The following is a 14264-nucleotide window of genomic DNA, read 5'->3' as shown; positions in this document are numbered from 1 at the left end:
TCTTGAGAATACGGTAAACTGAAAGGCTTGAGGAGCTGGACTGAAAAGACCTCTCCAGGGAGATGAACTTTGGTCCCGGGTGCTCACCTCGCTTTACAGGGTAGTGTATGGATGAGGACAGGGACAGTACCGGGGCTCCCAAGTGCATTCTCCCCACAGCCGGTAGCAGAGGGCGGGTGGGTAATTTTAGTCCCAGAAGGAGGGTGGGTGTCTGGGGCAAGGAAAGATTAGGTAACTCCCCCCGCCCCGAGACTCCTGGCAGGAACTGATTCCCATGCCATGTGAGACAGGAGTGGGCACATTTGCTTCTGCTACGGAAGGGGTCTTCCCCGACCCCGCCCCTTACCGCAGCAGCGCGTCGTAACCTATTGACCCAGGCAGGGGGCGGGCTGCGCGGCCGCCGGGTCTTCAGGAGCAGTAAAGCAAGATCGCTATTGGTTCCCGCGGGGGGTGGGCGGGGCCTCCGTCTCCCGGGGGGCACGCTCCACGGGAAGGCGTTGCCGAGGACGGAGTGGGAAGGGGCGTGGCCGCGCGCAGAGGCTGTTGGCGGCGCGGCCCCTCCCCGGATGTTGCGTGTGGCAGCCTGGGCGGCGGCGATTGGTCGAAACTGTGTAGGGGGCGGGGCGGAAGGTTCTGGAGGGGGCTGGCGGGCTCTGGAAGCTTCCGCCGGGCGGGTATATAGACCCCGGGAGCGGGGGGGCGGCGGAGCCGGGGGCTGGGTACAGCTGGGCGGCGGGCCGCAGGCGCGGGCAATGGGCAAGGACTATTACCAGACGCTGGGCCTGGCCCGCGGTGCGTCGGATGAGGAGATCAAGAGGGCCTACCGTCGCCAGGCGCTGCGTTACCACCCGGACAAGAACAAGGAGCCCGGCGCCGAGGAGAAGTTCAAGGAGATCGCCGAGGCCTACGACGTGCTTAGCGACCCGCGCAAGCGCGAGATCTTCGACCGCTATGGGGAGGAAGGTAGTGTGCGCGCGCGCGGCCGGGGGCGCGGCCCCGCCGTTTGACAGGCGGAGAAACCGAGGCACAGCGGCCACGCTGCGGCGTCCCGGGGAGTGTGGGGCGCTCCGGCCCCCGGGGGCGAGCAGCCCCCGCCCTCTGGCCACACGGGCCTCCGCTCTCGGATAGGCGGCCGCCCGATGGGAGGAGCAGCCCTGGCTGCGCTGCTCGCCCAGAAGCTTCTAGTATGTCTGGGGCTGCCCCTTCCTGGGCGCCCGCCTCCGCCCACGGCCCCGATCGGTCCGGGGGGTGCGGGTGCAGGAGGAGAGGGTTCGAAGGTCTAGCTTGACTGGTGGCATTGTGGCCCCGCGGGCCCTAGGCTCACCTGGGCGAGGTGGGAGGCTCTGCCGCCCTGGGGTGCAGGGCGGGGCCTCTGGCTAAGCGCCGGGCATAGCCTGCGTGTAGTGAGCTTGCAAACGAGAGTGACAATTAACGCCGAGCGACCTCCCGGGGCTCTCTGAGAGTGGAGTGAGGTAATCCCTGTAAAGTGCTTACCTGGCTCCGTGCCGTGCGGGGCACGTAGTCGGCCGTCAAGGTACATGGAGCAATGGGGCGTGTCTCTGCCCAGCCTCCCCGGGGTAGCCCTCTTCAGGGAAAAAGAAAGCTTTCTTGTTGTCCAGTTGCCCGTTGATGATTCAGGCTGGCTTCTGGGCTTGGTGTTCAGAAAAAAGTGACTTTTTATGTAAGAATGGTGGCAGTAAGTGCCAGGGTGTGAGAATTTGAAAGTCTCCGTTTACAGTTTCACCTTCATCTGTACTCTCCCACACGTCTCTAGCCCTAAAGTATTTAAGAGTAAACATTTAGTGACAATTGATCCTGGGTTGTGCTTTTTTAATCGGATCTGTTAGTGAATTCTTTGTACTCCTTGTAACATTGCAGGAAGGATGGGTTACTCAGGTGTGAGGACCTGGGTGACCCCAAGAGATATGGCCATCTCAGAGCTTGAGCCTTTCACCCCTGTCATGCCACAATGAACTACCTACTTTGGGGAGTAAGGGTTCTGTTTTTGTCGCTGCAAGTGGGAGGTAAAAGCTTGGGGTTCTTCCTTATTCTTCCCAGACAGGCTAAAAAAATTCCTCCCGCAATGGCTCCTAAGCTTTTTTTCGTAAGGAAAGCTCCTGGAGAGCTAAGCTCCTAGCCAGCCACCTGATTTCTCCTGCTTTTGCTTTTCAGGCCTAAAGGGCAGTGGCCCCAGTGGCGGGAGCAGCGGTGGTGCTAACGGTACCTCTTTCAGCTACACATTCCATGGAGACCCTCACGCCATGTTTGCTGAGTTCTTCGGTGGCCGAAATCCCTTTGACACCTTTTTTGGGCAGCGCAACGGGGAGGAAGGCATGGACATCGATGACCCATTCTCAGGCTTCCCCATGGGCATGGGTGGCTTCACCAACATGAACTTTGGCCGCTCCCGCCCTGCCCAAGAGCCCACCCGAAGGAAGCAAGATCCCCCCGTCACCCATGACCTTAGGGTATCACTTGAAGAGATCTATAGCGGCTGTACCAAGAAAATGAAAATCTCTCATAAGCGGCTGAACCCTGATGGAAAGAGCATTCGCAACGAAGACAAAATCTTGACCATTGAAGTGAAGCGGGGGTGGAAAGAAGGGACCAAAATCACCTTCCCCAAGGAAGGAGACCAGACCTCCAACAACATTCCAGCCGACATCGTCTTTGTTTTAAAGGACAAGCCACACAATATCTTTAAGAGAGATGGCTCTGATGTCATTTACCCAGCCAGGATCACCCTTCGGGAGGTAAGGCACTAGGCAGGGCAACGTCTGTGGAGGGAGAAGGCTGCTTTTTGACACAGTTCAGTATTTGCTTGACACATATTTCTGAGCTCTTGGTGCGTGCCAGGCTTGGGAGGTGCAGTAGCAACAAGACTTTCCAGAGCTCTGTTTTTCCAGAGCTTCTGTGCTGGTGACCTGGGTGGATCTGGGGGCAGGGTCTTAGCTACAAAGGCCTCATGGTGCTTACCCTACATTAAACAGCCTCTGGGCAGGATGTGAGCTTCCAAAGCTACTCTCTATCTAATGCTGTCCATTTGCTTTCCAAGGCTCTGTGTGGCTGTACAGTGAATGTCCCAACTCTGGATGGCAGGACCATACCTGTTGTATTCAAGGATGTCATCAGGCCTGGCATGCGGCGAAAAGTTCCTGGAGAAGGACTTCCTCTCCCCAAAATGCCTGAGAAACGTGGGGACCTCATTATTGAGTTTGAAGTGATCTTCCCCGAAAGGATTCCCCAGACATCAAGAACCGTTCTTGAGCAGGTTCTTCCGATATAGTCAACTATGTTCCCCAAGGACTGACCAGGGACCTTTCCAGAGCTCAAGGATTTCCAGACTGTTCCACCAGCTGTGGACCCGTGAGAGGGCGGGAGGGCCCAGGGCGGGCTTTCATACTGCTGAATGTTTTCCAGAGAATATATTACAATCTTTTAAAGTCGTGCACTAGACTTAAGTGGTTTTTCGAGTGATAGGGTGGCAGGTGGTGGGGACAGCAGGAAAAGGCAGTCCAGTCTGCCCCACTGGGTCCTGCCGCCCTCCAGGATGGGCCCACACCCTCCTCCTCCAGGCCCTGCCCAGGGGGAGAGGCAGACCCACAGCTGGACTTGATCCCTCTGTAGTCCCTTTGCTTGCAGATGTTAGACGTGGTATGGACCTGCCTTCTTGGTTACCAGACCCTGTACACTCCTCAGTTTCTCTGTTGTGTAATCAGTTCATGTTTTATTCTGTATTTGTCTCCCACATCTTACTCTTCCCCTGAAGAATCCCGTCTTTTTTCTTGTCATCTCAAATTGAGAACCTAGACTATTTTTGCCGAACTGCCTGACCGGCTCCTACAAGCAATACCTCTCTCGTTCCAGCAAGACCAAGGGAGCCGGCCTCCAGTGAGCGAGTAACTTGTGCAGCTGCCTCTTCTCGAGCGTCTGGGGCCCTGGCCGGAGCAGGGGGTCCTCTCGACCCCTGGCTCCAAGGCTGAATGCGCTCACTTTCCTTTTCTGTAAGGCAATCTTTTGGCACACCTGGGATTTACCAGTGGCCCAGGTAATTTTTTGTTTAATGGACTCTGGACTCTCAAAAGGATCTGATCCTTTTGAATTTTGCACAGCCCTAGGTATAATCCCTTTTGATAAAAGGGTCTTTGCTTCTGATTACAGGAGCACTGTGGAACGTCTGTAAATATGTTTTTATAATTCCGTGTAAAGTTGGTGTGCACTCAGATGAAACCAGTCCACAGCAGCTGCTGCTCTGTAAGGGGCCAGGATGGAATTCGGAAGGAACCTGGTGGGGGCGGGGGGAGGCATGTAGGAACAAGTATCTGTTCCTTGCAGGCCAGTCTGGTGCTCAGACCTTTAGACTCATTGTAAGTTGCCACTGCCAACACAAGACCAAAGTGTGTGACTTGTCAATGTGCAGCGTGACAGCATTAAAGACTGATGCTAAACCTCAGGGGAGCGGTCCTGTGACTCTGTTTGAGGGCTCTGCTGAGGGGCTGGGGTGGGGTCTGGGCAACCCTCCAAAGGCAGCCAGGGTGGGTGGGTGGGTGGGAGGGAGGGGTGAGCAGAAAGCAGGAGTCCTTTGCAAGGGAGAGAGAAGTCACCCTCCTTGAGCTGGATGTGGGGTAGATAACAGCAACCCACAGGACTCGATCCAGGCATCTGGAGAGCCCAGTGGATTCAGAGCTTGTTTTTTGTGAAGGTTGGGGCCAAAGTTTAGCAGGTCCCCTCCCAGTCTTCCAAGGTCTGGTTGCTGGGGCCAAGGGGAGTTGTATGTTCTACCCTCTTAATCTCCCCCGACTCCTTACTTGCTAGAACAGGCTGGTGTCAGGCAGACCCTGGCCAAACCAGACTAGGATTCCAGCCCAGGGCTGGCCCTGCCCTGGTGAAGACTTATTTCCTGCCCTCCCTTTATTTGCAGGCCACTGAAACTGCTTTGACTTTGTAATTTTTTTTAAGGAACTGGTTTTATTTTACGGTAAGTAATTACACAGGTGGAAAACAATGTATTGCTATTTTGCTACGAAACGTCTTGATGTAAAAACTTAAATAACACCATGTTTAACGTCAACCTAGGAGTGGCTTTCCCTTCCCACTGAAAGAATTTAACCACTGAAAACAGTCTTAAGAGCAGTGCTATCCAAGAGAACTTTCTTCAGTGATGGGAATGTTTTATGTCTTTTAAAACAGAAATTCTTTAAGATTCAATAGAAGTTCCTTGGTAGCTCCAGCGACATTTCAAGTGCTCGGTAGCCACACATGGTTGGCGGTGACTCGGGTAAGACATGGGTGTCTTAGAAGGGCAGCCATGTGGAGCCCAGAGAGGCCATCCTAGTTGGGAGGTGGCCCCTGGAGTATCAGAGCCAAAAGGGACCTTATCACAAGATTTGTTTACCGAACCAGGGACCAAGATGACATTTGCTGCAGAATTGGCCCTGGCCTCGGTTGGGGTCACAGACCCCCAGGGCTGCCAATCCCCCCCGCCGCCGTCTCCCTCATTACGTAGCAGGTCCCTGTGAACTTCATATCCAAGGGCCACCAGCACAAACGTGCACAAAGCCTCAATGTGTCACAGTTCTGGTAACTTAGAGCAATAACCTAACCAGGGCAGTGGATGGGGCAGTGTGAGTCTAGGAAAATGTTCACAGTGGAAAAGACAGAAAGGACCCTAGTGGACAGAAAGCCTGCCCCTCAGATGTACAGCTTTTGCCCACGCTGGACGCGGTTGTGTGTGTCAAGTGTCTGGTTGTCTGCAAGTGGACCTCTCCTCCTCCTTAGCTTCCCTTTAACGGATTTATTTTACTTTCCCATGCTGCCTATCTGACCACGTTTCAGAGTTCCTTCCATATCAGTGCATGTGGAGCTGCCTCTTTTTTGGGCCCACTTCATCTTTATCCATTGCACCGGAGTGTCGCGTTGATTCAAGCAGTAGAAAACTCAAAGTTTACATTCGGCCTGTGGTGAAAAGTCGAGTGCCCTCCCTCCTCAGGACCACTGTAGACAAGCCATGGCATTAGAAAATTTTTCCTTTTTTAAAAAATGTTTTTTGTGCATCCTCCTAGAGGGAGTCTGCTTATATAAGCATAAGCATAATTTCTAAATATTCAGTTTCAATTTTTGGCTGTGTAATCGCAGTACCAAATTTACAAGGGCACATAGAGTTAAAAATTCTCCCTCCCACCCTGCTTTTGAGTCCACCCCCAGTGAATGTTCCCACTGTCTCTTGTGCATTTCCTTCTGAGATGCTGCACGAATATATTTTTCTTTTTTTAAACAAGTGGTACATACTGTATGCCATGTTGTTTTTTTTCTTCCTCACATGTCATGGAAATAGCTTCCTCACTTCTGTTTTTCTACACACTGATTCTGCCAGGCCTCCTCAGGTGGGTGTGAAGATCTAGTTCAATGTTTGATGGCCCCTACCTCTCCTCTATCATTGCTCCTGCTTCTAGGTTTGAATCTCAGCTCAATCACTTTCTAGCTGTGTGACCTTGAGCAAGTGACTTAACCTCTCTGTGCCTCAGTTTCTTCAAGTGTAAAATAGGCATAATAATAGTACTTCTAGGGTTGTAAGGATTTTCAGGTATAGATATATAAGCACACAACGGGGCCTGGCACAGAACAAGCACTGTGTGTCAGTTATCCTTGTATCCCAATGTGAAAGTTTCTCAGCCACAACTGGTAACTCCAAAGACTGAGGTGAGTTCAAGGTCTTCTGGGTCAGTGCTCTCGGCTCAGGTCCAGGAACCAAATCCCCAGGCAAGCCCCTGAGACCCACAGCTCCACCCCAGCCCTCACCCAACTTGAGAAAACTGTACCTAAAGCGGGCTCACTCCCATGCTGTCTTGTCACCACCTGCTCACTCGACAGCAGCAGCGGCGCATCAGGCTCTAGGACTGAGCAGCCCTGGGTTTGATTCCCAGCTCTGCCACTCTGCAGCTGTGTGTTCTTGGGCAAGTGACTTCACTTCTCTGAGTCTCAGTGGCCTCCTTTAAAAACAGGGCTAATGAAGGTACAGACTTCATAGAGGTGTGAAAACTGGGCAAGGTAGGGCATTGGGGAGGCAAAAGAATGTGGTATTAAGAACCTGGCTTCTGGAGAGTGTGCTGAGTTCGAATTCTGCTCACTGAATTCCGCTGGACAAATAACAAACCTCTCATAGCCTCAGTTTCCTCCCATGTGAAACAGGACTAATCATAGCCACTCCCAACTTTCTCACTCCCCCAGAGCCAGAGCTCAGACAGCTAACCCCTGAGAAGAACTTCACACAGGCCTGGCGTGGAGCAATGTGCAATTAACACAAACATATTTCTAAGGCACTTGGGGTAAACCTGCCCCAGGTCTCCTTAAATATTAGTTATTCTCATTAGTTGTTAATCATTGAAGGACCCAGCATAGTGCCGGACATGTAATAAGCATTGTCCATTCAATAAATATTTATTGAATACCTACAGTGTTCCCAATCCTGTTCCTGATGCTGGGGACACAGCAGTGAACAAAACTGGCCAAAACTCCTGCCTTTGCGGAGCTGACAGTCTAGTGAGTGGAGTGAGAAAGAAAAACATTAAGAATAAATAAATAAATCATCTAATATGCTAGATTGTGATGAGAGTGATGGGGAAATATAAAACAAGTGGGTAGAGAGTGTTGGGTGCAGTTTTAAGTAACATGGTCAGTGAATGCCTCACGGGGAAGGTGACATTTGAACAAAGAGTTGAAGGAGGTAAGGGGAGAGCCATGTGAACACTGAGAGAAGGACCTTCCAGGCAGAAGGAACAGCCTGTGAAAAGGCCCTGAAGCAGCAGCGTGCCTGAGTTTAAGGAACAGCCAGGAGAGCAAGGAGTGAGTGGGAGGTGAAGGCAGGGCAGATGGTGCAGGGCCTGGTGGGCCACTGGAGAACTTTGGCTTTTCCTGAGTGAGGCAGGAGCTTGCAAAGGTTTTGGGTTTTGCTTTGTCTTAATTTTCCTTTGTTTAGGGGGTGGGTGGGGAAGGGGGAGACTGTCATTTGATTGTATAACTTCAAGTACCTGAGCTATATCATCAGTCTCTTGAAATTTCAACGCACCAACCTTCCATTTCCAAATAGCACAAAGCAAACAATAAGCAGCTATTTTCTATTAAAATCTAGTCCTTAAAGTACAGAAACTCATGCTCCCTCCCACGAACCTGAGAATGCTTTCACGGCCTGCTGATTCCATGCTTGGTGGCAGAGGGGGACGTGGTGGTGTCTGATTTCTTCTGAGTTCTCAAACTCTATGATTATTCAGTGAGACAACTTCCCTCTTTGTCATGAAAAGAGGAGCGATAGCCTCTGGAACACTCCAGAAGGTCCTCCTTCTGAGCAACCTGAGTTTCCTTGAGGTCGCCAACCATGCCCTAATAATCTTTGCATCACCGGCACCCAGGGCTGCCCTTGGCCCAGAACTGACACTCTGTTTGTTGAATGAGTAATCGAGTGACAAAGTGATGCAGACAAGATAACCTGCAACACTTGCCGTATCACTGCTCATGTCAGGGAGTGTGCAGAGGAATACATCCAGCCCTGAGGTCTGCTGGTGGGTACCCCCAGCAAGGGGTCCCCCATACCCTACTGCTTCCAGCTCCCACCTGGAAGCAGTGGATATTCTGTCTGGCTCCAGGAAAGCCCCTATTTCCTAGGATCCTGTTTCTACTTCAGGATTCATGTATTAGTCATTGGGCACAGTTCCTGAAGGCCAGCTCAACACTAGGCCCCAGGGGACCCAGTGAGAGGCAAACAAAGCCACTGGGGAGGCGGGGAGGAGGGGGGGGATGGCGCGCGGGGGAACTTGTGGAGCTCACAGTCTTCCAGGAAACACAGACCTCTGTTTTAGTTTCCTGCGGCTGCTGTAACAAAGTACAACAAACTGGGTGGCCTGAAACAACAGGAATTTATTCTCTCGCAGTTCAGGCAGCCAGAAGGCCAAAACTAAGATTTCAACAGGGTTGGTTCCTTCTGGAGGCTCCGAAGGAGAATCTGTTCCATGCACCTCTCCTGGCTTCTGGTGGTTGCCAACGATCCTTGGCGTTCCTTGGATTGTGGCTAATCACTCCAATCCCTGCCTCTGTCTTCACGAGGCCATCTCCCCTTCCTGTCTCTGTGTCTTCTTTTCTGTCTCTTATAAGGACACATGGGATTCAGGGCCCATTTAAAGCCAGGATAATCTCACCTTGAGATCCTTCATTTAGTTACTTCTGCAAGACCCTCATGCCAAATAAGGTCACATTCACAGGTTCAGGCACACGGGCATATATATCTTCTGGGGGTCCACCATTCGGCCTATGATAGCAGGTGAAGTAAATACTTCCCATGACCGGAGAGCTTGGAGAGAGGATGCATGGTGGGCCCCGGGCACACAGGCCAAGGGATAGGAGCTTGTCAGGTTGCAGAGATGGGCCATTGGAGCTGCGGCCATGTGGATGAGGCTCCTAGACAGACCAGGGGCGCGGACCCAGCAAGGCTGAGCTGAGGAACACGAGCCCTTGAGGCCCGGTGTGGGCGAAACAGAGAGAGCAGGAGAGAGTAAAGTGGGGCGTGCCCAGGAATGAGACAGGCCCAGAGTCAGGGCCCTGCTGAGACTGGCCCCCATGCTTGAGGCAGAGGAGAAGCCAGTTGAAAGAGCTTGAGTCAGGAGGGACACGGCATGATTTGCTTTTGCCTGGAAGTTGGAGTTGACGTCTGGGTGGTTTGTCTCAGTGGGGGCTCAACTTTCCTTGGGAAGATTATGCTGGGCATCAATGTGGCCAGGCCTGACTCCAGATGAAATAGTTCATCAAAGTATTTTAAGGGCACATGGCCTTTTTGTGGGGGTCATCAGCAGAGGAAGGATGGGAACTGACTTAGGTGCTCACAGGTGCCTTCTGGGTACTGTGGGCCTGGGGGTGGGGGGGTGGGGAATAGACCTGGGGGTGACCCAGGGTGGAGCTGGGAGATCAGGGAGAAATTGGCTGTGGGAGGTGATGGGGCTGGACCAGGTGGTGGCCAAGGAGGTGGTAGGAAATGACTGGAGATGTTTTTTTTTTTTTTTTTGGCTGTGTTGGGTCTTCGTTTCTGTGCGAGGACTTTCTCTAGTTGCAGCACGCGGGGGCCACTCTTCATTGCGGTGTGCGGGCCTCTCACTGTCGTGGCCTCTCTTGTTGCGGAGCACAGGCTCCATACGCGCAGGCTCAGTAGTTGTGGCTCATGGGCCTAGTTGCTCCGTGGCATGTGGGATCTTCCCAGACCAGGGCTCGAACCCGTGTCCCCTGCATTGGCAGGCAGACTCCCAACCACTGCACCACCAGGGAAGCCCTGGAGATGTATTTTGAAAGGAGATCTACCCATTAGCCCTCCAGAAAGCAGCACTATTGTTGGGTTTTATGGTGACTTCCTGAAATCCAGCAGCCAAAGGCAGCTGCTGGCACTGGGGCTGAGCCTTGGGGCCACAGGACCTAGCCCAGTCAAGCCCACCTCCTCTGCTTCCCCTCAAGGCCCATCCCGCTGAGTCAGTCCAGTCCTGCCAAGCTAATAGGGGAAGTCAAACCACAGACCACAAAGAGCCAGGCAATCAAACTCTGAGATCACTCTGGCCAAGGCAATGTCCCTCAGCAATGTCCCTCCTGGGTCTAACCTGTCCCGCACATCTCGGGAGCAGGCCTCGCGTGCAACCTACACCTCCAGAGGGATGTCACAAGTGCTGGGGGAGGAGCTAAAGCATCACACCCATGAGTTGTTGTGCAACTTGGAACCCAGTGGCTCCCCTTCTTTGAGCCTCAGACACCTCCTCTGTAGAATGGGGGAGATATCCAGTGGAATTACTCCTGAAAAGCAGCCAGCACATGGCCTGGCACACAGTAAGGGATTAATAAATGTATCTATTTCTATCATGTTTCTATTATGAATACTGTGTTATTCACCACAACAGTTTAATAATAGCAGCTGATGTTCACTGAGCACTTACTATATGCCCAGCACCATTGTAGGCATTTGACACAGAATAGTTCATTTATCCTAGTATAATCGTAATGACTTTAGGAAGTGGGTCCTATTATGATCACCATTTTACAGATGAGGCGACTGGGTATACGGGGGGAAGGGGCTCACCCTGGGTCACACAGCTGGTGAGCAGTGCAGGTTATGGAGAAATATGACTGTATCATACCCCACAACCTGAGATGACCTAGAGGTGGAAAAAAGACAAAGGAAAAGAAAAACCATAGAATGGGTTAAAAAAAAAAAAGACTTTGTGATTTAAGGGGACAAAGCGCCTCCTGAATGAAATGTCGCAGGCACAAACCACAAAATGTATATGTTATATTACAGTGAAATTTAAAATTTCTTTCCAACGGGACTTCCCTGGTGGTCCACTGGCTAAGACTCCCCGCTCCCAATGCAGGGGGCCTGGGTTTGATCCCTGGTCAGGGAACTAGATCCCACATGCTGCAGCTAAAAGATCCCTCATGCCACTACTGAAGATCCCGCATGCCGCAACGAAGATCCCAGATGCGGCAGCGAAAACCCCGCGTGCCGCAACTAAGACTCAGCACAACCAAATAAATAAATGAATATTTTTTTAAAAATTTCTTTCCAACGAAGGATAACATGGACAAAGTGAATCGTCACATGACACAGTGGTAGACCACATCTGCAATGTCTAACACTGTATCCACCTCACATGGTTGTTAGGAGAGTTAAATGGTTTAATAAATATAAAGTTCTTAGATCAGTGCCTGGCACATAGGAAACTCTGCCTAAACATTATCTATCATTATTGAAACTGACAAGGGTTCAATAACCCAGTGCTATCCAATAGAACTATGCAAGCCCATATGTGACTTTAAATTTTCTAGTAGCCACGTTAACAAAGTAAAAAGAAACAGGTAAAAATAATTATAATAATACTTTTTATTTAGCCCAGTATACCCAAATTATTGTCATCTTGACATGTAATCAATATAGAAACTAATTAACGAGATGCGCTATCTTACATCCTCTTTTCATTCTACTAAATCTTAGAAATCCAGAGTGTATTTTACACTTACAGCACATCTCAGTTGGTATTAACCATATTTCAAGTGCTCAATAACCACATGTGGAGAGCGGAGTGTCACATTAGACAGATCATATTGGACAGTGCAGATCTAGACTCTGTGAGGAACACGTGCAAATCAACAAGAAAAGATAGCAACCCAAAGTGCAAAATGGGCAAAGAGTATGAACAGGCAATTTACAGAAGAGGAGAACCTGAAGGCCATCATGCAAATAAGATGCTCAAAGTGATCAGAAATCAGAGAAATGTAAAATAAAGCAATGGTGATGTCACTTGACAGTGAGTCAGAGTGGCAAGAATTAGAAGTTGGGTAATGCCAATGGCTGGTGGAGATGTGGGGACATGGGACCCTCCTGCAAAGCCAGTGGATGTGATGGGGCTACCTAGTCCGGAAGGCCACATAGCAAAACTGAGTATGCCCGGAGACCCAGTATCTCTGCATCCAGTACTCTCCCCTGGGGAGATTCTCACCAGGTCCCTAAGGGGGCGTGTCCAAGGCTGTTCACTGTGGTGTGGGGAGATGGAGGCTGCTTGGTTTCCATCCTTGGGGGACAGAGGAGTAAGATGTGAGGGATGCACCCCGTGAGACACCAAGCAGAAGTTAGAAGAAAAGAGATTCAAGAGGTTAGCAATACAGATGGATCTTCAAGGCAGAATGCAAAACAAACAAACAAGCAGTACAGTACTGAGTGGGTGAAAAAAGTAAAAAACCAAATATAATAGAACACCCATATAAAACAATGCACATTTTCAAGGAAAGACACAAGCAAGGGGGCCTATTAAACCTACTGGAGGGTTGCCGCTAGGGATGGGAGGGGAATAGGGGTATTTTTTTCAGGTGTTTATTTTAAAAATTTCAAAGCTATAGAAAACTTACAAGAATAGTAAAATGAGAGACTTCCCTGGTGGTCCAGTGGGTAAGACTCTGAGCTCCCAATGCAGGGGGCCAGGGTTCAATCCCTGGTCGGGGAACTAGATCCCCACATGCATGCCGCAACTAAGAAGTCCTCACACCACAAGTAAAGATTCCCACAGGCTGCAGTGAAGATCCCACATGCTGCAACTAAGACCAGGTGCAACCAAAATAAATAAATAAAATTAAAAAAAAAAAAAAGAATAGTAAAATGAATACCCATATACCACTCTCCTGGATTCAGTGGCAGTTGTTACTATTTTGCCATATTTGCTTTCTCTATCTCCCTATATGTTAATAGGAATGTATACCATCTTATAATATTGTATATAAAATGTTGTATATATATATAATTTTTTTCTGAAACATGTGACAGTTGCAGGCATCATGAATTTAACACTAAATAATTCAGTGAGTATGTCCTAAGAATAAGAACATTCTCTTGTCTAACCACAGTACAACAATCACACTCAGGAAATTTAACATGGATATGATATTATCTATTGGGTTGGCCAAAAATTTCGTTCGGTTTTTTCCGTAAGATGGCTCTAGTAGCACTTAGTTGTCTTTAACTTCATTCGAAATAACTTTTCCAGATTGTATTGTGACAGCTGTCATATCAGCGTGCATTAAAAAAAAAAATCAAAATTGGTGAATTTTTGTGTAGTAGCCATTTTAATCTTGAAGATGGAAGGAAAAAAAGCAACATTTTCGGCATATTATGCTCTATTATTTCAAGAAAGGTAAAAACGCAACTGAAATGCAAAACAAAGATTTGCGCTGTGTATGGAGAAGATTCTGTGACTGATCAAATGTGTCAAAAGTGGTTTGCGAAGTTCTGTGCAAGAGATTTCTTGCTGGATGTTGCTCCACGGTTGGGTAGACCAGTTGAAGTTGACAGAGGTCAAATCGAGACATTAATTGAGAGCAATCAATGTTATACCAGATAGCAGGCATACTCAAAATATTCAAATCAAGCATTGAAAATCATTTGCACCAGCTTGATGTTTGGGTTCCATGTAAGTTAAGCGAAAAAAACCTTCTTGACCCTATTTCTGCATGTGATTCTCCACTGAAAAGTAACAAAAACATTCCATTTTTAAAACAAATTGTGACGGGAGATGAAAAGTGGATACTGTACAATAATGTGGAACGGAAGAGATCATCGGGCAAGCGAAATGAACCACCACCAACCACACCAAAGGCTGGTCTTCATCCAAAGAAGGTGACGTTGTGTATGTGATGGGATTGGAAGGGAGTCCTCTATTATGAGCTCCTTCCAGAAAACCAAGTGATTAATTCCA

General features: G+C 49.7%; 1 protein-coding gene across 1 annotated transcript; it reads left to right on the top strand.

Annotated features, from left to right (window-relative positions):
* The first annotated feature begins 673 nt into the window (after nucleotides 1-673).
* DNAJB1 (DnaJ heat shock protein family (Hsp40) member B1) lies at nucleotides 674-4453 on the top strand. Its single transcript, XM_057540582.1, has 3 exons — nucleotides 674-963; nucleotides 2173-2753; nucleotides 3056-4453. Exons 1-3 carry the CDS (start codon nucleotides 753-755, stop codon nucleotides 3284-3286), a joined length of 1023 nt encoding a protein of 340 aa, XP_057396565.1. The 5' UTR covers nucleotides 674-752; the 3' UTR covers nucleotides 3287-4453.
* The last annotated feature ends 9811 nt before the right edge of the window (nucleotides 4454-14264 follow it).

Source organism: Balaenoptera acutorostrata, chromosome 2 (genome assembly GCF_949987535.1).
Source record: "Balaenoptera acutorostrata chromosome 2, mBalAcu1.1, whole genome shotgun sequence".
Classification (NCBI taxonomy): domain Eukaryota; kingdom Metazoa; phylum Chordata; class Mammalia; order Artiodactyla; family Balaenopteridae; genus Balaenoptera; species Balaenoptera acutorostrata.
Note: the sequence above shows the minus strand (reverse complement) of the source record. Positions and strands in the feature narration are given on the sequence as shown.

Bases quoted from the DNA above. Each gene is read 5' to 3' on its own strand.
- DNAJB1 (XM_057540582.1), top strand. From the start codon at position 753: ATGGGCAAGGACTATTACCAGACGCTGGGCCTGGCCCGCGGTGCGTCG. The intron at 964-2,172 runs GTAGTGTGCGCG...TTTGCTTTTCAG, and splicing joins CGACCGCTATGGGGAGGAAG to GCCTAAAGGGCAGTGGCCCC. The intron at 2,754-3,055 runs GTAAGGCACTAG...TTGCTTTCCAAG, and splicing joins CCAGGATCACCCTTCGGGAG to GCTCTGTGTGGCTGTACAGT.